General features: G+C 35.1%; 1 protein-coding gene across 1 annotated transcript in view; it reads left to right on the plus strand.

Moving 5' to 3' along the window:
- The first annotated feature begins 317 nt into the window (after positions 1-317).
- The window catches only part of LOC140757144 (uncharacterized), a 41444-nt gene continuing 17475 nt past the window's right edge, over positions 318-24286 (plus strand). The window contains exons 1-11 of the mRNA XM_073092680.1: positions 318-458; positions 11419-11612; positions 13174-13292; positions 14285-14447; positions 15113-15236; positions 17037-17183; positions 17574-17640; positions 18199-18358; positions 18717-18821; positions 19350-19512; positions 20299-20570. Of these exons, the coding sequence (XP_072948781.1) occupies positions 11505-11612; positions 13174-13292; positions 14285-14447; positions 15113-15236; positions 17037-17183; positions 17574-17640; positions 18199-18358; positions 18717-18821; positions 19350-19512; positions 20299-20570 (1428 nt within the window). The 5' untranslated portion in view covers positions 318-458; positions 11419-11504. The remainder of the gene's footprint in view (positions 459-11418; positions 11613-13173; positions 13293-14284; positions 14448-15112; positions 15237-17036; positions 17184-17573; positions 17641-18198; positions 18359-18716; positions 18822-19349; positions 19513-20298; positions 20571-24286) is intronic.

Below are 24286 nucleotides of genomic sequence, written 5' to 3' on the forward strand. Positions count from 1 at the left end.
GGGATTTGAACTTCGGACTCCTCGATCGAGAGTTTCTTAACCACTAGGCTATTTGTAGACTATTTGAACATTATTTGTGAAAATGTCCTACGTAGTAAAAAAATGTTAGGGACATTGTATTTCACGTTATACAAGCATAGTAGCGCGATCGACGAATTTTGCAACATTTTAAAAATCAGATGTATTTTAACGTAAAATAACCATTTCCTTTCCTCAACATACATACGCGATAAACTTTATGGTCGCTGTTGACACAAGAGGTAGTTATTCCGGTGAGATTTTATTAGTTAATCTTTAAGGTTGTACAGTGCAATACAGAGTATAGTTCCGCTGAAGATCAGTCTTTCCGTAAACTTGCTTGAGGCGCGCGCGCATCGTTATTCGCGCGGTCGGTATTTCGGTAACGGCGGTTTTTATCTTCGTCGATATAGTTTTAAATCACGCATTAAATCGTATTGGTAAATGCCAGTTATGAAAATGAATAAATAATATTAAATAAATGCACACAGTTAAGATACCGACGGTAAATAAATAAAATTTAAATTAAAAAATAAACTACTTACGGGACAAGATTAGGAATATCGATTTGGTGAATAAAATTTTATTTATTTTTTAATTAACATGAAAAATAATTTTATTTAATATAAAATAAAGTGCCTGCCCTATTGTAACTCATGAGGATTGTAAATATGTATGTAGGTATATAGAAAATAAAAACAAGTATTAAATAAAGAAAATATATTATTAATTACAATAGTTCTACATATTATTATACTTACGTATTTTTGCTTGAATAGAAGAATAGATTGCAAATGAAAACACGGCGCTGCAATTTTTATTTTACAATGGTGTGATGAAGCAGAATGGTAATATAGGTATTGACAAACTATCAATGGGTATTGAATGTTTTGTATAACAAAGTATGACAATACGATGAGTTTATCGGTTAAAATATGTATCTCACTTTTAAATAATGTTGTATTGTTTTAAGGAAACTGTTTTTATACGTAAGTCTATACTATATACCTACCTACATAATGTTCGCTTCAAAGTGTATGTGCGGTAGGTATGTGGGTAGATTTCACACAATGTGTCGGTGCAAAAGACATCACTCTCTTTGCGTGGATAAGGATTAAAAGATAAATCTAGGAAATGGGAAGCAGCGTTTTTATATGATTGAAGTACCAAAAGTGCATGGATAGTAAACGGTCACAGCCGCTCTGGACATTCATAATCAAGTCCATTTATTTGAATCCGATTAAAGGTACGAGTACGTTACCACTCCTGAGACCTAAAATGGTCGCAATTGTAAGTCAGTCGGTATCTACACTCTTTTAGTGAAACGCTAGAACTGATTTTCTAATAGAGCCAATAGGGTGTACACTAGAATATAAAACGTCCTTCGTAGGGTTGACTTGGAAATAAAGTAGGTACCTATCTGTGATACAAGTCTTCGAGTGGACATCGGCAACCCATTATTGTCCTACTGCTGGGCACGGGTCTCCTCTCATAATGAGAAGGATTAGGCCATAGTCCACCGCGCTGGCCAAGTGCGTATTGGTAGACTTCACATACTTGTGAGATTTTTTTTTATAAATCTATTCGAGTGGACATTAAGCATTAAATTAATATTTCCTCTGAAGAAACGTGTCCAATCTACTTTAGATTAAATAATAGGTACAAGCGAGAAATTGAAGGTCAAGAAGATAAATGATTTCAAAATACGTTACTAGATTTTGAAACATTTATTTTGGTGTGTTAGATTTTACCGCACTAATGACTTTGAAGAGTGAGTGCATCACTGTCACATGAGGAAAGGAAGAGAAGTATGATGTAGGTAATATTTCTTTTATAATTGGGCAAGCAATAGAAAATCGTACATGGACGGTTCCAAAGGATAGCAAAGTTTAAATAGGTACCTACATTATTATGAAAACTGCCATAGCCAGTAAGTAGGTACCAATGTTTCGGCTAGAGGTTACATCAATTTCTAGCCTGAAGCATTTCTGCGTTCCGGTGGAATAGTGTAGATGCCAGTTGACTTACTCGTAAGTATAGGCAGTCATCTTAGTCTTCATGTTTGGGAATACATCTGTATATGGCGTTGGTTACATGTCCACGAGTAGCTACTTAAAGCTTACATCACTGGTGATTTAGTGTCTTACAAAAAGCCTTGTACGTACAAAATAACTTATTAATCACAACCGAATTTTATTTATACGTTAAGATTTGATTGTATTATGGGAAATCTGATTTTTTTTATGCAATCACTTGTCCCACCAATGCCTACTTGTATGAGTTCTCAGAGCAAAAAAAAGTAAGACAACGCCTCACCGAGTATTTCATACATTGAAAAAACTTGTACTTGGGTTGGTTCGATTGTGCTCTGTGGCAGATAGAATTCGTTAATCTGTAGGTTTTATCATATGATCGAATTAAAATTTGTTTCTCCGTTATTACGATTCTGGTACTTACTGTATGCAATCGCAACTTATCGCCTTATATGAGTAGGTACATTATTCCTAAAGGTAAATCGGAAAAGAATGAGTGCCTCCGATTTTTTTCGAGAGTATTCTTCTATCTTTAGTCCGAGGGATTCGTAATATCTTACGTCAGGGACCCGATGTCGACTGGTTTTGGGTTTTGGTAACAAAAAAATATCCGCACGTTTCGGAAACAGGTTTAACTCACGTGTTTTATTGCGAAAGTAATTTATTACATTATGATTATTTTTGTTTTTAAACAAACAAAAACACTTAAGTAATTAATACGTATTAACTTTACAATTATTTTAAATATGTCAAATGTCAAGATAGTAACTTAAAGCCTTATCTTGTAAAATGCAACAATTGTAGTTTAATTAGACGTCTAAATTCCTGCTACTAAGATTAAGCAAAGACCTGCGTCATGTGATAAACAAATCTAGTTTTTATTGGGCAAAAATTCCACATAACCCGGTGTCGTTCCCACCTTTTAAAACTTTCCCTCTCGTCCAAAATGTATATACAAATGGAATTTGCTGGTCTCCCAGTCAAGGGTTGCATAAAATACTGACTATCAGTCGGATTCTTGTACTGTAGGTGTGTATCGGCAATGATAGCCTAGTGGTTAAAAAACTCTGCCTCTCGATCGAGGGGTCCGAGGTTCAAGTCCCAGTCACGCACCTCTGAGTTTTCAAAGTTATGTGCGTAATAGAAAATAATTATCACTTGCTAAACGGTGAAGGAAAAAATATCGCATACCTGAGATATTATTAATTATAGATAATTTTATTATAGACAAAAAAAAAACTCAAAGGTATGTGAAGTCTACCAATACGCACTTGGCCAGCGCGGTGGGCTATGGCCTAATCCTTCTCAATATCAGAGGAGACCCGTACCCAGCAGTGGGCCATTGTCCCAGGGACAGTAATCGGCTGTATGTTACTACAATGTTATATATAAAAAAAATAACCAATACACTAATTGCGGAAATATTTAGGTACTATTGCCTTATCTAACGCTAATACCAGTTTTTCTTTAATTATACTTTAATGTATTTGAGATGATATTCTAAATGTCACAATGAGATATTTGTAGTAATCAGTAAAATCAGGCTTAACCTGTCCTCATTTATATAGGGCGTGACATAAAGGTCACGTTGACATTACAATCAATTGTTTTGTTTAATTTAGATTTTATAATAGGTTACTATCGGGACGACCCCTGTTGTTGATGTCTATCACGTATGGTACTGTGTCTTCTACCATAGGTTTATCTTCAGACTACAAACTTTTATGTAAATGTAATGCATAGGTACAGCGTTTTTCTTCAAATAGATAATTATTATAATTAGGTTGATGCTTTTTTGCGAATATTGCACAGATAGGTATGCAAACAACTCCAACAACAAGACGTAAACTCTTTATTGTAAATACATAGTTAAAAGTATAAACATTGCAACCCATTACTGTCCCATTGCTCGACATGGACCGCTAGAATGAGAAAATTAAGGCCATCATACCCAATAAATTACTCTGATGTTATACAACTTTAAAAACTATGGATAGCCTCAGGTTTCTATGTCAATTTCCTTAGGATTATCATTAATCAGTATATCAAGTAATTTTCTAATTAACAATGCTTAGTAAATCTGATGTGCAGATTTCAATCCCGGAACTATAGCGCGCGAGCCGATATTCAAACCAGGGTTGTTGCTGATGCAGGTTTTTACTAGATCAGCTGATGCTGATGCTGATTTTTTCAGATTAATATCAGCTGATACTGATGCTGATGCTGATATTTAAAAATACTAATTAATAAATATATTTTAAACTGAGGTATTTGTACGTCCCTTACGAGAATAGTCTTTTTTAACCAACTTCACAAAATGAGGAGGTTTCTCAATTCTACCATATGTCTTTTTTATGTTTGTTCGCGGATAACTTCGTCGTTTATGAACCGAACTGGATGATTTTTATTTTGTTGGAAAAAAAGATATTTCCAAAGTAGTGCCATTATAAGAAAATAAGGGTCTGATCACCAGAGAAATCGAGGGGAACTTTCAAAAATCGTAAGGGCGACTAGTGCATTTGTAAGATTTTTAGTATGTCATCACTAAAAAAGGTGAAACAAAAAATAATTAAAAAATACAATCGACTTCCATGTCACTCCAAAGCAAAAATCAACTGAAACAAATTTTGGCTCAGCACATATCTCCGAAGCCGGCGCTCATATTGAACACGCTGTTTTCGCCGTTATCCAACGAAATATATTTAGCACCGACTTCAGAACCAAACCAACATCCACTTCAGCTACCCTCCACTCTGCAGTGACACAGAAGTCGGCATTTATTTGTTATTTTTTTTACAAATACTACACTGTGTCGTATCTTTGTTCAATAACGAAATATTTGGTCATATTGCACTTTTCACTGGATGTGGCATTATGAATTGAATACATAATTCTGTTATTGATTGATTGAACTATGATCGAAAGTCATTGATGTCTGACCAAATTACGTTGTCAATACAATGGAACGATTGTTTGATGAGGGAACAAGTGACAACTTATGTTTATAAACCGTCTGTGATTGGGTAAAACTCCACGTGATTTAAGCTCGGTCCCGCCTTCAACGAACACGTTACAATTTATTTCCTTTAATTTATTTATTTTTTTGTATTTTCTTTTATCGTTGTACCGCTTTTATTATTTTCTGCACAGCCCAAAGGTTGGCTGGGAGATAATGCTTTTAGCATTAAGCCCGCCTTTTGTTCCACAATTATGTTTTGGTTCAATAAAGTATAAATAAATAAATAAATAAATTTAAATATCAGCATTAAATATCAGCATCTTTTGTTGCGGATGCGGATGCTGATGCTGATATTTAAAAGAAAGCTGATAATCAGCGGATGCTGATGCTGATATTCGCAACAACCCTAATTCAAACCTCTAGGATACCAGGATTTTCATAAAAACTGTAAAGATCAATAATTAGGTACATTACCTGAAAATAGTTCGTATTTCTTAACAATGTTTTTCAAATAGCATAATGGTCTCACGGATTTAGATAAAACCACGTGCAGACAGACTTAGGTAATTAATAGGCCATTAATAGTAGGTAGGTAATAGGCCATAAACTTTATTGTTTTACATTATCTGCCTTTGTTTAGGTTCGGATTTTGTTTCCATTCTTATTGCGACGTTGTATGTACTAAGACGCTTCGATATTAGATTTTGAAACTGATTTTTTTTTAATATATTTCTAAACATTTAAATATCTCAGGCGAATGAGTATGGAAAAATATATAACTTATGATACGTATGTTTTACCTAAACATACCTACATACAACTTAACTAAGTTATTGATAAACAGTTAAAATATGTGTCTAATTTGAATGCCTTTGCTTATGTGGGAACTGTAAGGTAACATACGAACAAGTCATTAATCATTAAAACTAAAATTAAAGTTACTTTGTAGGTTTTTTAAGTAGGATCTTAAGGTTACGCTCGAGGTCTTAAGATAAATACCTATATAATAAAAGTAAATATATTTCACAGTTGATTCAATACCGAATTCTTTACACTAAAATTTGATAAAGTATTTCTTTTATCAAGATCAAGCCGCGTAAGAAATGCTATTAATATTTTTTACAAAATACTTTTTCGTAAAATTACCATAACTTTTTATTTAAAGATCGCAAACTACTTTTTTTAAGCCAGAGGTTTTTGGGCAAGTGACATAAATTCATTGTGAGACTAATTCACTAATTTGTAATAAATTTATAACACATTATTTGTTTTATAATGGCATGGTATTTTTGAATGTAATAGGTAATTCGTTCTGACATTATTGTAACCTCGTGTTACGGATGATGATAGACCTTGATGTAAAGCATTGAGGATCCATTTAAAATAGTACTTAAGTAGATTTGCCGTAAGCATCTGTACCTTACAAAAACATCTTAGGTCGCGAACGCATTAGTAATAATGCGATTGCGATTCGACCGCAACGACAAATCACACGTCGCTTTAAGCCAATTCCATATTGCGATAAAAAAATTGTTTTAGAGTCCGTCTGTTTTACCGCATCGTCATCGTCTGACTGGTGTGGATACAGTCTTATTGTTAAAGCAAAAATTAATACTTGTTTTATAATCATCCAAAGAAATAAATATTTATTAATACAAATATCTATTTATTTCTTTGGATGATTATAAAACAAATGCTTGTGATTTTAAAAGGTGTCATGTTCGAATCTCATATACCTACCCATAGATTAGTAAAGATACTTCGCCGCCTTGAAATTGAATGAAGCCACAAATGGCTTATTATCGTAAGTTCTTTTTTTGAATTCTTGACAAATAAAAACATTTTTAGGGAAAATTTACGTATAAATAACTAATACTGCGTAATTTACATGAATTTACATAATAAATAAATAATTATTTCAAATATTTTAGGGATATTTTAGCACGGAGACGTGGCAAAACTTTTTTACGCAAGTATTTCAATTCTCAAAATTGGGTACATTTTCTGGTTAGGAGTGAGTAATCTTTACTAATCTATGCATATACCTATTAACAACGACTTCACTATATGAATGAATAGGTGTGTACCACACTACCACAACATCGTTTTTATTTTGTGTGTGTACTGTGTACCTATGTATCAATTTTTGAAGTTTTATTTTGTTTCAGAAAAATACGTTTCTATGTGACTTTTAAGAAATAGAGAGCTTAAAAAGAACAAGCTTAATGATAAAAATATATTATTTTAGGAGAACCAAAAAATGCATAATGCATTAATGGCATTGAAATATTCCTTGAACGTAATGTAGGTCGAGGAATCCGAAAAGCAAATTTGTTTTATTTTAGCGCCCATTAATCCTCAAGTTATCTTTGTAAGGATAAGGAAGCCTTCGACAAATAAGACCTTTGTCAAGGTACGTAGCAGCAAATGTAATATAATAAAACCGTATGCATTTATTATTACTAGAATGATTTCATAGTACAATTTGGTTCACTTTTTATTATTAAACCTATAAAACATTTAGATCTATAATATTATGAATGACCTTAAATGTATAAATACCTAGAAACGAACATATAAAGAAACAAGCGTATAAAATTAAATTAATAGAATGTGTATATATAAATGATATATGTATATACCTATTTATAATATTTATATCTATATATTTAAGCGATGGTATTAAAGCGGAGTAGGTATTGTATTTATAAAAATTCAAGATACTATAAAGGAAATTTAATCTTTCCTACAAGTATTTAATATATTTAGGATAACTATTATTCACCTGTTATTGTATTGTTAACGATACATGAACATAATGATTATAATTACATATTACCTATATAAGTGCTTCCTCGTTCATTACCTAATCTTTCATCTTTATTTATCATCATCAGTATTAAGCGAACCAAATATTATTAAAGCAAAACCTATATAATAACCAAGTCATTTGGAGCGCGACCTTGTAAATAATGCATGTGTTCAACATATAACATAGAGCAGAGATCACTGAACTATGAAGATGCTAACACATAATTGCGTTAAAATTTTCGGACTAATCTACACGTTTTGTCAGACAAATTAGTCATACGTTGTGCTACGGTTTCCTTTCATCAATTTCCGGGTACTTTAGTTGAAAGACTTGAATATATTTTCAAATTTTCTTACAAAACATCGGTGACGTCAAGCAAATATTTCAGTAGTACCTAACGATAATTCATTCATGTACTTAATGTCATGTATGTATTGTGTACCTCATACGGTAGCGTAGGTTGAATTTGCGTAGAGAATACTTGACAAAAAATACGTTCGTATGAAATTTTCGTAAAAAATAGTTCGTAAATGATTATGACGTCACTATTAAGTAACAAATGTGGTGAAGGTTTTTTGTTTAAATCCTCACCAGCACACCTTTCTGCTCTAAAGCAGTGGTTTTGCACTGACTTGTGTGAAGGATGGTAAGCTACGAGTAAGTTAATTTCTATAGTGCTTAATATTTAATGTCTATAGTGCTAAGCTTCTAAGGAATCGCAAGGCATCTATGAATGGTAGGACTCCTTTCAAAACTAGGTTTAGACACAGATATTAATTAACGGGAAGGATGTACGTTACGAAAATTTATTGTATAAAAATCCTTTAGAATTTCAGTGCCTGATGGAAGGTACCTTTTTTAATCCGGTTCGTGTAAACATTTACATTCATCCTGATACGGTATTCCAAAATGTGGCTGCATTAAGCGTTCGTTCAACTTCACCAAAATACTCGTTTAGTGCAAATAAAAGTGAGATGAAAGTAAGTAGGTACATTACACGGCTGTCCCTGTAGTTTCGGGACTCGAATAGGGCTACCGTATCCCCTGCCTGTCGTAAGAGGCGACTAAAAGGGGACTTCTGGGGGTGCGGGCGGCAAGAGTTGGAGCTCGAACCATCCAGTAAGCGACCCCGGGAAGGACGGTGGTATGTGTGGTCGCATACCGTCGTGAATACCAGATGGTTTGGGAGGAGCGAAAACTGCTCTCCCAGGGCAGAGCTCGATAGTGGCATCGCGCTTGGAGGACTCCGGTTGTGTTCCGTCGGAGATCCCGGAGTTCTCCAACAAGCGATAAGGACGGCCACCGGGGGGGTTTTAGTGCGGTAAAAATCCCACATAACTCGACGTCGCTCCCACGTCGTCGGGTACCTTTTGAAGGGTTCCCCCTCGTTAAAAAAAAGGTACATTACACGGCATTCATTTGTTTATCGTAATTATGATAGTACTTAGATATCAGGATTTATAATTATTCGTTTATAATGTAGCTATGTTTACCTGTTCAAAACCTTGGTGTTACCATAAGAGGCCTGTCACCGTAATTGAGGATGTGTCGGGCATATCCTATCCCGCTTCCTCAGCGTCGTATTAAATGAGATATATGTTAATATATTAGAGATGTAGAAAAGGCGAAGTTTTTCTCCATTTCTTGCGTGGTACTTTTGATTAAACTTTTGAATTTGTCTCATATTCCATATATACGACTTGAAACGTGTTATGGCACACTCAGCTAGGGGTAGTTTGTTAAATGTTTTGGATGACATACAGTCGTTCATGCTGTCTAAAATATATCTAGGTTAAAGAAGAACGGTACTTACCTACGTATACATGAAGTCCTTCTAGACTTTCCTCATTATTCGGAAGTTTATCGGTGACGTGACGAGGCCAAAATAAGGATAGCATTCGGAAACGTACCAACGTAAAATTTACCAAGTGGTTATTTCTAGGGAAGGAAACATTAACTTACCCCCCAACCCAAAAAGAGTCTTAATTTTAATTTCCTTAGTAGTGATCTTAAGTAATTTTCTAAGCAGTATGAACGTTTTGCTTGGTTATTTGTAATGCTAAGTAATTTCTTTAATTTTGAAATCATTATCATCGTTAAAACGTATCATGGGCCAACCACGTAGGTGTTGGTAAATTTCATATAAGTTTAAAATCATTATGGATAACTCACAGACATTTTACTTTCTTTACAATTGATTCATAATTAACGTATGTAAGTTATAAAAAAAACATATTGGATTCGATGTTATATCGTTGAAATGTAGCGACAAGGTTAATACAAACATAAGTTGTCTTTCAGGTTACGGTTAACAGCATCGCCGATTAAATGTTGCAGGAATCATGACCTAGTTATTAATAAATTAGTAGTAAAAATCAAAAACCATATTAAAAATATTTTATTCAAAATAAGTAGATTCTTTATGAAATTATTTTTGTACGGTAATTCACTTTTTTGTTGATGGTACGATAGGGAAAACTTTAAATCTGATTCTATGGGATTTTTATCCACTAACACCCCCGTCGCTGTCTTCAGCGAAACGTGGAAGACTTCGGGATCTACGAAACACAACTCCAGTCTGAGTACGGTGCTCAAAGGGGCTTAGTCATGGAGAACCTTCGCACATCCGACACCGTAGAGTGTATCAGCTCCCACTGCCACCTCGTACCGGAATTCCTCTTTTTGGAATTTGGTATTTTAACAAACAAAATTGATAATAAATCGTTTTAAATACATTTTTACATAGCGTTTGTTTAATATGCTGTTTACAAACTGTTACCGCAAAAACAGCGTTGGCTTACATATTTTGCATGTTATTCTTGGTTGAAAGGCACTCTTTAAACGAGTATATTTTTTGGTGGGTTGAAACACAAAAAAGAGAAGTGGATTATGAGTTTCGTCTATTTCAAGGGCAGGGAGAAACCTATGATAAGACTTACTTATAGATCAACCATAACCTAGCTTATACTCGTACATCAATTTATCATTGAGATGTATAGAACGTTATATCCGCTTATCATTAATTGTATTTATATCACGGCGTGCGTAAATTGACGTTTTACGCACGCTTCGCGTGCGCAAAACCCCCATTTCCGACCCCGTAATATAAAATTTTATACAACACGCGGACGAAAAATGTTTTTCTGACTCGTGTGATTGCAGTCCTCGCCTGCGGCTCGGCCTGCAAACTCACACTTGTCAGAAAAAAATTTTTCGTCCTCGTATTGTAATGTACTATTTACGCATTACGTTACTGTGTAAAAAGAAGACATCCGGATTAAAGTTCAACTTTGTTACTCTTAATAACAATTAGGCAGATATGATTAAAATTTAATTCCCATGAAATGCCGCTGGCAAATCCATGGTCGGATATTTTTTAAGGCCGTTATCCGTGGCGGAATCTTAGTTCCTTAGTAAAAAATCAGCAAAAGTAAAAACACTTATCGATGTATTTATTTCGTAGGTATCTATAAAACGTGTGGTATTAAAATAACAACATTTTTTATACTGTCTGATTTATTATAACATCTTAAAGCAATTATTTATTGTACTCATTGTGTATTTCTTTTATGATTTTTTGAATTAATTATCATTAGCAGATCATCTAATCGCGGGTGTTAATGATTCAAGTATAACTCTAATTTAGTGAAGTTAAATTAGTGAAGTTGTAAATAAAGTGACAATGAAGGACATAACGGATACGATATTTAAGCCCAGTGAGACGTGGCGGATCATGAAGAACATTGTGATCATCAGTCTGGCGTTCATGGTCCAGTTCACGGCTTACAGTGTAAGTTTTTATTAATATTCATTATTAGTTATGAAATTATGTAAAAACGAGTGCATATATACACATGTTATTTTTTTACAATATAGAGCAGACGAGCATGCTGTCCACCTGATTGTAAGTGGCTACTGCCGCTCATGGACATCTGTAATCAACCTCAGATAGTGTTAGACATTCCTAAATGAGGTCGGCCACAGATGCGGACTAAGTTGGAATGCTTCGAAAAATTGTGTCTCTCTTACCACAATTTTCGAAGCAGAACATAACACTGCTGTTATTAGGCAGAAACAGGTGGTGATGCCGCCGGAGTCGAACCACGCAGGGACCAAGATTCTACCACCTTCGAATAAGTATGACTCAGTAAAGATGATTTTCCGCATGGTATCTCTGCGAAATATATATAGGTACATGTGTCCTACAAATAACCAAGTCATTCTTTAGAATATCTTAACAATAAGGATATTATTGTTAAAATATTCTAAATGATATTATATTATAAATGATATTATATGATATTATATGAAGGTGGTAGAACCCTTTGTGGTTCGACTCCGGCGGCACCACCGCCACACTTATTTCTACCTAATAACAGCAGTGTTAAGCGCTGCTGTGTTCCGGTTTGAAGGGTGTGGTAAGGGAGACAGACTTTTCCGAGGTGTTCCAGCTTAGTCCTCAGGGGTAGCGGCGCATCTGTGGCCGACCTCAGGTAGGAATATCTAATCCTATCTGGGGTTGATTACAGGTGTCCATGGGCGGCAGTAGCCACTTACCATTAGGTGGACTGCATGCTCGTCTGCTACTCTTATATTATAAAAAAAAAAATATGGATTAAGTAAATGACAATTTTGTTGACCTAATGTTGAGTGATTAGTGTAGTACACAATGAACAATGCATAACTGAACACAGACATTTTGAGCCTGATATAACCACTACACAGTACGTGCCATACAATTGTAGACTCATAACACAGTAGTGTCGCTTACTAAGATGTGATAAATACATGCAAAGATATACATAAATAAGTAACTTTATATATTTTTGTAAATACGTAAATTAATTGCTGCCTGTGTAAATATGAGACAAGTATCAGTTAAAATGACCAAGTTAGAATGTTTTAACCTTCTCATGTAAAATTAATTACATTTAATGTAGGTAAAAAGCTACTGAGGTCAAAGAATATAAAACATATGTCTTCACTTTATTTACCTTATTAATATAAAAAAGTCCCCCTACCACAGCCCTACACTAAGATTTTCTGTATCGTGGTTGCCATGGACACACACAAATAAGAGTACACAAACTGCCAGACCAATAGACATCTAAATTCATCATTCAGATGTCTGTCTGGCCGGGGATCGAACCCGGAATCCTTTGCGCGTCAGACCGGTATGGTGACCGCTCCGCCACTCGGTTCGTAAAAATATAATAATAATAGGTGTAATCTGTAATTCTATTTAATTATCTTCTATCCCATGTGGGTTTGTTTACTCAAAGCTGCAGTGGTAAAGTCTGGTTGACTACAAGTAAGTTTACTAAATTCACAAGACAAAAATCTGTTTACAGGGTGCGGCTAACCTGCAGAGCTCAATAAACGCAGAGGCAGGGCTTGGCACCGCTTCACTGGCTGCAGTGTACGCCGGCCTCATCATCTCCAACATATTCCTACCAGTGGTTGTCATTAAGTGAGTGGCATTTTATTAAGAGGTGCAACTTGTTTTCAGGCCCATTGTAGGTATTTTGGCCATTTACGTCTGGCTTAGAGCATACTTCATTATCTGCGGATTGGTGGAAGAATGTACTGGTCACCCATCCAATTTTTACCCACGCCTGATATTGCTTAACTTTCTATTGGATAGTGGAAATACTAGCTTTAGTATTTTCATATTAAATTACGTATCTAGGTACTAAGTATCGCTAACTTAATGTTAAATTTTTATTGCGTTTCACTGTCAAGTAAATGTGTTTCATTTCAGTTTTTATAAGAAATACAATAATTAAATTATATGAAGTCGAGTTTCCTATAATTGAATTTAGATTTGAATAAATGATTATGACCAACCTTCAACTATTGTATTTTGGAGCAGCAAAAACTATACCAACATTTTTTACTTAAATTTTAGTCATGATTTTGTTTAGAAGATAATATCAACATAAGTTAAGATCTTAAGGTAGGTAGTTAGTACTTACCTATCTCATAATAATTAATTCTAAGTCTGACGCAAATACCTAGGTACTTAATAATTCAAAAGTAAATCTAACTAACATTTAGAGAAGCATTTTATATTATGAATTTAAAACATATTAATTCCTTGTACTGGTCAAATACTTGAAACTTTGTTATAAAAGTGTGGCTTAAATGTAGCAATATCGCCATACCATGGAAGAAAGTCATAAAACTGCTGTTTTAGTTAGAAGTGCAGGTAGAGGTACTAATATGATATGATCCAATTCAGTACTCGAAAGAGCACTACTCAGGAAGTCCCCAGTCTGGACTCCTATCTTTATTGTACGTCGAGTTTTGTCACTTTGAATCTTCTACTTCTCAGTAAGTTACGTGGTTATTGATTATTAATAAATAAATAATTTATATTTATTAACACAAGGATTAGCTAAATCGGGTATAAAAGTAATCTCTGCTACGCGTCTTACTAAATTTTTCTTACCTTTTTTCCAGATGGCTGGGCACAAAATGGGCGATGTCGTTGTCCTTCCTGACCTACATGCCCTACATCGCGGCGCAGCTGTACCCGCGCTTCTACACCATGATCCCAGCTGGTCTCATGGTGGGGCTGGGCGGCGGCCCGCTCTGGTGCTCCAAATGTACCTATATATCTGCGGTAAGGGATTTCCATTCGATCGTTACCTAGCCCTTAAATGTAAATTGGCCGGCATATCTCCACTGTCAATTTTACCATAGTCATTGTAATAAGATACGACGATCACCTATTTAATCCTTCGCTTACAAATCGATTACGGATTTTTAGAAATTTTCACCTCCGAAAGCACCACCATTAAACTTTTTTCCGCCTAACTTATAAGTCCTCAGGGGTACCAACGTATCGGATTTTAGCTGAGGTTAAATACAGGTGTCCTTGGGTGGCAGTAGCTACTTAGCTATTAGCTATTAGCATCAAGTACTCGTTTTCTACTTTTACCATACATTAGTAAAGATTACTCACTCCTAACAAGAAAATGTACGAAGTTTTGAGAATTGAAATAGTTGCGTAAAAAAGTTTTGCCACATCTCCGTGCTAAAATGTCCCTAAAATATTTGAAATAATTATTTATGTATTATGAAAATTACGCAGTATTAATTATTTATTCGTAAATTTTCTCTAAAAATGTTTTTATTTTTCAAGAATTCAAAAAAAGAACTTACTAATAAGCCATTAGTGGCTTCATTCAATTTCAAGGCGGCGAAGTATCTTTACTAATCTATGACTTTTATGTTAATATTATAAAAATCTTTTTTTTTATATTAAATATCTATATTTTTATCTAGGTTTCAGAAGCGCAAAGCAAGATATCCGGCGTAAAGGCTGACGCGTTGCTGGTGCGGTTCTTCGGACTATTCTTCATGATCTTCCAGGTTAATCAAGTGTGGGGAAACCTTATATCATCTTTAGGTAAAATGAAATATCTTAGTATAGAATTAGTTATTTGAAACCGACTACTAATTTTCAACATGGCATTTAAGTTCCTATAGAAATGAATTATTACTTTCTGGCTCTTAACGTTCAGCAATAACTATATGGTAATACTTATTTCCGTACGAAATATTTTGTACATTAATTATAATGAGGAAAACTATTTTTCTGAAGAAGAAATATCAGTAAAAAATATAAGAAGTGCAAGAACATAATTCACCTTTTTATGCTTTATGAACGGTTTTCTTATAAACATGTTAGGGGAGATCCACAAATTACGTGAGATGTTTAAGGGGGAGGGGGGGTCGAGTCAAATCTCATCTAATCTTACGTTGGAGAGAGGGGGGATCTCGGCAAATATCACGCAATTTTTTTTCTTATTGAAACAAAAAAAAACTATACTATTTTGACCCATTATCCAGATTCTACATGCTTAAGATTTAAGCATAACTGTAATACGATTAAGATCATTCACTAATTCGTTCGAAAGAAAATAATTTCATTCATACTTCGACGTTATACATTACTACTGACTGTCAAACTACCATATTTGTTTTATACCAAATAGTTCAATTTAATCAGAGTTTACGATACAGTGAGAACGAAGTTGAAGGAGCAGATGATTTTATTGAAAATCATATGGACATGTTGGTTCTAATAGTCTCTCTTGAGACCACGCATGTTTTTTTTTTTTTTTTTATAATATAAGAGTAGCAGACGAGCATGCAGTCCACCTGATGGTAAGTGGCTACTGCCGCCCATGGACATCTGTAATGAACCCAGATAGGATCAGATATTCCTACCTGATGTCGGCCACAGATGCGCCGCTACCCCTGAGGACTACGCTGGAACGCCTCGGAAAAGTCTGTCTCCCTTACCACACTCTTCAAACCGGAACACAGCAGTGCCTAACACTGCTGTTATAAGGTAGAAATAGGTGTGGCGGTGGTGCCGCCGGAGTCGAACCACAAAGGGTTCTACCACCTTCAAAGTGGTTCTACCACCTTCAAAATGATTCTCCATGGACTGAATTAGAGTAGATTTTTTTTTAATCGCATTAGTTACGATTTAAGTATTCTATTGTTAAATTTTTATTACACTTATAACTCAGCAACGTTGATTACTAGTCTTAACTAGTCGTAAATAAAAGTACGAAGCAATTTTTTTTTCTTTTTACAATAACACTCCAACACGTTTACATATTAAGGAAACGCACATTTTGAAAAATCTCACGTGAGATTGGGGGATGGGGGAGGGGGTTGAATAAAATCTCACGACATCTCACCAGGGGGGGAGGGAGGGACAGAAAATTCAAAAAAACACCTCACGTAATTTGTGGATCTCCCCTTATTGTTATTTTAATGACTCCTATGTAGGTATGTAAAACTTACAATGTTGAAAACATGTAACGTCCATGCAACTTTCCAATAAGTAAATTTTATATGAGCTATCACTGTTAACTATGCTATGATTATATACTTACTTATCGAGGGGGTTGAGCTAAATCTCACGATATCTCACCGGGGGAAGGTGGTTTTATAGTTTTACCTTACGATTAGGCAGACGTGCTGGAAAGTAGTCAACGCCGCCTATGGACATTTGCAATACCAGAGGAGTCGCCAATGCATCGCCGGCTTTGTATGGGAGCTCTTTTTGCACCTTTTTTGAAGAGCCCCATGTCATAGCGCTCCGGGAATACCTCAGGAGGAAGTTCATTCCACATCGTGGTGTCGAAAAATCGCTAAAAACGTGTCGTAATTAGTGGATGCTTATTGCCAGTGCTGACATCTGGCGACAACGTGGCGGCGGTGACGGCGGTGAACGCGAGCATGATCCCGCAGCTGTGCGGCGCGCGCTTCACGCCGAGCGCGGACGCGGCCGAGGCGTTCCAGCCGCAGCCGCCCGAGAAGATACAGATGCTCTCGGGTTTGTTATTTTTCAAAATATAAATGATAAGGGGGATGAAAAATAATTTGTATAATAATACAACTGGGGGTCTTGATACTATTACATAGATTAGTAATCTATGGCTATATTACATAGCCTATAACATTGTCTATAACTTTTCCCTATGTATAAGAAGTAGTGAATGTAAACGACGTTAGCTCGTGGACTTACGTTAATGTAAAAAGGCAGAAGTTTGAAGATTTTGGTGTTGCTTCTATAATCTGGGGGCAGATAATATGTATAAATAATTATACCTACCTACAACGGTTTCATATTAATTTTCCATTTACATTTTTATAAAACAATAAGTGTTTTCGAACTTTATAACAAACGTTTAATTATAATAAAAGGTGTCCGTATGTTTACCAGGTATATACTTGGCGTGTATGGCTGGAGCAGCATTAATAGTTGCTGTTGGCGTAGACTCAATGAAAAGGTACCTATCTATAGCGGTAATTTCATGATCAATTATATAACAATTTATTTTTAATTATGGACGGAAAAATACTTATGTATTGTGTATAACCCGTGTTAATGTGTTTTGGAAAAGTACGATAAACTATTATTAGATTAGGCTAATTTAAGTTGCGAAGACAGAAAAACCAGTAGGGATAAAAACAATGGAATATTGTTAGTCTATTAATATTTGATTGCAACCCCCTTTGTGTTTAACTTACCACTCATTATCAATACCATCACTCACTCACGAATACCATTAATCTTTCTTTTTTATAATATAGGAGTAGCTGACGAGCATGCAGTCCACCCGATGGTAAGTGGCAACTGCTGCCCATGGACATTTGTAATCAACCCCAGATAGGATTAGATTTCTACCTGAGGTCGGCCACAGATGCGCCGCTACCTCGGAGGACTAAGCTGGAACGCCTCGCAAAAGTATGTCTCCCTTACCAATACCTAGTGGTTTGGAGTTCCATGGTGATTTAATGCGGATTGGACTTAATATGATTAATATATTTGAGTATAATTGTTACAGATACGACACAGGTAAATCGGGTTCAGGCACTGGTCTCTCGGGGATGGCGCTCCTCGCAGTCACAATGAAGCTGATGATGGAACCGAAGCAGTTGATGCTGGTCACAGTCAACATCTTCATCGGGCTGCAGCAGGCGTTCTTTGGGGCTGACTTCACGGCTGTACGTATCTTTTTTGTAGTAAATGGATTAATGTTAAACTTAAGTTAAGCAATGTTAACAATGTTTCGGTGTTGTATGGATGATCGTTACTCGCTTTTCATGCGATCTTCCGTGTTTCAGAGGCATGGATTTTTATCAGAGGTCTTACAGTTTGAAAATCAGTCGTTGATTTGCCGCTTACTCAGTAATCCATTTACCTTATAATACAGTGATATTTAAATTTACTAACAGTCGTACATGGGTCAGCAACCTAAGGACATCTACACAGAATTTTCGCATGGTACTCCTTTACAAGCTTTATAATTCTTTGCTTGTGATTTTGTGTGATAGTTAAATTATAACTATTGGTTTTCAACAGGCGTTCGTATCGTGCGCTATCGGTACAGGCACGGTCGGCTTCGTGATGATGACGTTTGGGATCGCTGATGCTGTGGGATGCATCGTCACTGGATACCTGGCTAAGGTGAATGTTTTTTTTTAATTTAGAAATGGCTACTGCCGCCCATGGATATTCATAATCAACCCCAGAAAGATTTCTTACTGTGGTTGGCTACAGACGCGTGTCTACCATTTCTGTTCCTGAAGTTGGAACGCCTTGTATATGTAGGTATATCTTACTAAACCCTTCATAGCGGAATAAAGCAGTGCTTAACACTGCAGTTATTAGGCAGAAATATGTGTGGCATTGATATCTCCTTGACTTGAACTATAAAGATCTACCACTTTCAATAAGAAATGTCTTCTTACCCCTAATCTGGTTCAAAAGTGACACAATTGATCTGAACTGAACGAGGCAATCCTTTACCAGATTCTTATAAAAAGTCAAGCATAACGATAACTTGGTTCATCCATTTATTGTAATGATTGTCGATATTCTTTACATCCGTAAGGTTTATTTTTTTCCGCACGAGGTAAGTTGTCTCCTGACCATATAAATAGGTATATACGAGTACTATCCTGTGCCTTATTAAAACGTAGGTGACGTTTCCAGATAACGGGTCGCGTGCCGCTAATATGTGGTGCGATGGTGGTGCACACGGCGCTGTTCGCGACGCTGCTGACGTGGCGGCCGCAGCCGCACCTCAGCTACGTGCTCTACATCATCGCGGTGCTGTGGGGCCTGTGCGACTCTGTCTGGCTGGTGCAGATCAATGGTTGGTATAATACACGTAATAATTTTTTTTAGATTATTAGAATAATAGAATCAGTGGCGGACTAAGGTCGTCGGAGGCCCGGGGCGGAAAGTTGAATGGAGGCCCTCAGTGTAAAAAGTTCGCCTGTCATTCGGTGACTTTTTTTTTTCACTGACTGATACACATTTCATAGATTGTTTGGTTCTGACAACCTTTTTAACAACTGTGTTTGCAGAAGATCTAGGGCCCGGGACGGACCGTCCATTCCGCCTACCCTTTAGGCGCTAGAGAATAGAATAACTCTTTTTTTACTATGTTTGTTATAAAGACCCAAAGCGTGTAATGTGTAAAATTCAACATTTTCATCTTTGAGGAGTCAAATGTCACAGTATATCTGGGAATAATACGCACTTTTCCTTGTTAGATAGAAGAGTTGTTATAAATTGACAGGTGTGGTATAAAAACGCAAATCCATCGAGAAAACACAACTCTATGGGCTGATTTTGATGTATTTATTTTATTATATAACTTAAGGAGAATGAAAAAATGAAATTAAGTAGCTTCAGGATTAAAAATGAAAATTCTACATAAAGATGTTAGTGCAGGATGCAGATGCTGGAAATCTGCGTAACATCTTAATGTGCACTGCTACATTCAAACTTATGGCGTTATTGCCATTCCACTATTGCAAGTAAATATGTTTTACATAATACTAGTAATACATAATAGGTATACATTCTACATATTACATATTATTATAAAGCCATTTATTAAAATATGAAATTAAGTTTTATGTTTTATTTCCAGCTTACTACGGAATAGCGTTCCCCGGCAGAGAAGAAGCAGCTTACGCGAACTTCAGATTGTGGGAATCCGTTGGTTTTATCGTGGCCTACTTGCTGTTCCCATACATGACGACAACTGAGAAAACCTACCTGTTATTGGCAGTTATGTTTATTGGTGTCCTTTTCTACTTCATAGTTGAATATAGAGACAGAGAGAGCACGAAACCAGTGGAAAACAACAAGAAAGATTTGTATATTTCAGGATTAGATAATGTTGCTTTTCAACCAGCTGATTGATTTGAAAGGGTATTATGATCAGCTTGTGGACTACAATATAATTTTGAATAGATATGACAATAATTTCTTATTCCTAAAATGAATCGACATTAATATAATGATGGTTCTATTTTAGCTGAAATCATTAGTTCTAATTAAATTTAAGAGTTTCGTAAAATATTTATCCTTTGAGGAGAAATAAAAATGCCGCTGTGATAAATAAAAATTCCAACATTCCACTACTATCTACGAAAATGGTCTTTGAAAGTTTATAAATTTCGCTTGTTAATTACCGAAAATATATTGAACCTGAAATAAATTGTTAAATCTTCATCAATTCCTAAAAATCCAAAAGTTCTTTCCAGGAATCACTATTATCTAATATGCTATTATCTATTATATTGGTAATAGAGAAAACAATATAAGATAATATGTTCAAAATTACAATGGAGTTAGGCTGAAAGGCAAAAAGACAAAGCCGTAAAATACCATTTAAAAAAAATATATGTTCACAATTCTAAGAAAACGAAATCTTACAATTAAAATAAGTAAGTATAGACACTAATGGAGGGAAAAGCTTTGGTCAGTATTTTCAGTAACGTTTTTAAGTGTTCCTACTTTACAGTTACGATAATTTAATCTAGACATGTGCAATGTTTTCGCTGACATGATACATTAAAGTATTTATTTTATTTAAGCTTTTAAAATACATTATAAATAAAGATACAGTATAAAAATAAGCGATGTGATATTTGTTTATATTATAATGTAAAAATAAAATAGTAAACAATGTTTCATATGAATATGTGATGTTTTAAATAAAATAACCACAAAATAAATAATTTACATAAAAAATGTTTTTAATTTAAAAATATTTTACTTGTACTATTTTTTTATTCACGCATAGACAATGTACAAAGGGTACAATTGCTAAATGAACAGGGACAACAGGTGTTCGTTTAGTACAATATTGTGAATGAATGAAAAAAGAAAATGGAATGACCGAATGTGAAAATTTCCTTCCTCAACTTCATATTTGAACCTGGCGATAAAGCAGACGTGCTACCTGATGGAAAGTAGTCAACGTCGCCTATGGACATTTGCAACACCAGAGGAGTCGCCAATGCATCGCCGGCTTTGAAGGAGAGCTTTTTTTGCACCTTTTTTGAAGAGCCCCAAAAATAGTAAAATTATCTTATTATACTAGTCAGGTTGCCGACTTTACATACTTAATATGGTTTGTCGTTAATATATTACTACTAATATATTACTGTCCCATTGCTAGGCATGGGATTTGCCCTCGGTGTGAGGGGGATCGAGGCCATAGTTTACCTGGCTAAGCGCGAATAGGCATGATGACTAATGAGGTATTAAAAAATCGAAGAATAAATTATTTACTTAAAAACAATATGTTGAAAGCATTCTCAAAAATAGCCCAGTTTTAATAAAAACTTTAAGATTCATTATATTTTCAATAAAATAAAAGTATAAAATAATGCAGTCGGCAATCTTGTCTAATCGGGGAGAAATGACGTCATGACACCCGTGAACGTTTTCGCGCTTAATTCAAAATTTGTTTTAAAAATACTAATATTTCTGTTAATACTGAATTTATTTCCGAAATAATGCGATTTTTGGAATCAGTAGACTATGTACCTACCTACATTATATAAGGAGAGTTCAAAATTTGTCATCATGCCCATTGGTAGATATAATACACCCTATGAAAAATTAAAGGCGACTAGGTTTCGAACCTCGAACCCCCGATTTAGAGGCTAAATTTCAATAACCATACCTTCTTATTTAGATTTAAAATGATAACTAGAAAAGACAAACATATCGATCTACTTCTATTATTATAATATTATAATATCGTAAATATAGTAATATATACGTATACTACTACGTGGTATATCTTGTATTAAAAGTTGAAGAAAAGTAAAATGTGAAGACGGTAGAATTTAAGATTTGGTTATCAAAATCAGCAAGCGGTGGTTGGCGTCTCGATCGAGGGGCCCGAGGATCAAATCCCAGGCATGCACCTTTGATTTTTCAAAGTTATGTGCGTATTAGAAATTAATTATCACTTGCTAAACGGTGAAGGAAGACATCGCGAGGAAACCTGTATACCTGAGAGATTTATAAAAAAAAATGTCAAATGTATGTGAAGTCTACTAATACGCACTTGGCCAGCGCGGTGGACTATGACCTAATCCTTCTCATTAAGAGAGGAGACCTGTGCCCAGCAATGGGGCAGTAATGGGTCGATGATGATAATGATATCAATATCAAGTGATCAGTTAAGTCATGGATTCCCGTTTACTATTTTTATAACTTACATAAAATTTTACGATAACTCCGTGTAATTGTTTAACAGTTATCGATTATTAATCTGCATTGTACTTGATTGTAATACTAGTAACGCAGTTAAACAGGCAGTCCGGTCGTGTAGGTGTTTAGGATACAACCTTGTTTGTTTCCAATATACTCTTTATTGTACCGGCTAGTAGCTCTACATCGCAAGGCAACGATCAGTGTACCTAAACTAGTTCAAAAAAGTTATCAAAAATGTTTGTGATGGTAAGATGTTATAAGTAAGGTAGTATGTAATTTTAAAGTTTAATATAAGTTGTAATATTCATTGGAAATATTACTGGTATGTCTGTTTACCAATAATTTTAAAAGTGGCGTTGATCTATGTAATGTTGATCAGAAAGCTATGAAAAGGATTTTCCCAAAATACGACAAATAATTGTTGTCAATATTGGTTATTACTTAATAAGTTTATATTTTCTATAGATGACTGCGGAAGTCTTCACAAATCTTTGCAGAGAACTTTCACAAAAGTATACCTACCTAAACAATAGTATTACACTTAAACTATACTCAAGTTTTGTAAGTTTTAATTAAATTAAGATATTGCAGCGCGTTTTGGAAAGGCGGGTAATGGAAACGAACCTTTCTGAAACTGTGCGGTCCAGCCGATTGTATTTAGTTAGGGCACTATTATCTTGTGGTTCGGTCACCTACGAGTACATACCGCGCATGCAAAGCTTACGCAGTAAAAAATATTAAGAAAAAAATAAGTGGTATTAAAATTACAAGTGTTAATAAAATAGTACAGCAAGTGAAATTACTGTTTTGCCTGGACATTTTAAATTAATTTTTCAGGTAAGTTTTTTTTTTTAATATCTGAAATGATCAGAGGTGTCCACGTTATAATTTATTATGGGAAGATTTAAATAAGTAAATATATACATAATATAATACCTATATAATATAAAATAATAAATGAATCTTATGGGTCAGAAGCTTAGTAGAGATATTTTCTTGCAACCAGGGAGGCTCCTAGCATATCTTAATACGAGTACATATCCCGGATGCGAAGTGATGGAGATAAGGGTGACTAACTAATCCGTGTCTCCGTGTGCCACCAGCTTACAAACCGCCCGAAGGTCTTCAACAATCCCTAAGGTAACTAAAGTGAACGATTGCCTAACGTACCGTTCAAATCAAGGAAGTGCCCGTAAAAAGTTAGCACCTACTAAGATTAGGACACATTTAATATTACTTAAAATATCGTTTGGAATTACTTATACTGCGAGTACGCGAGCCATAGATACAATTTTTACCGTGCCCATGCCATGAATGAAGATTGTGATTTGAATGCAAACGGTGACTTTAATAAATAACTTTAGCGGTGACGGTACATTCCACGATTGTCTATTCAAATT

Source organism: Epargyreus clarus, unplaced genomic scaffold, assembly GCF_041222505.1.
Source record: "Epargyreus clarus isolate Ecla_fem2 unplaced genomic scaffold, WU_Ecla_fem_2.2 ptg000004l, whole genome shotgun sequence".
Lineage (NCBI taxonomy): Eukaryota > Metazoa > Arthropoda > Insecta > Lepidoptera > Hesperiidae > Epargyreus > Epargyreus clarus.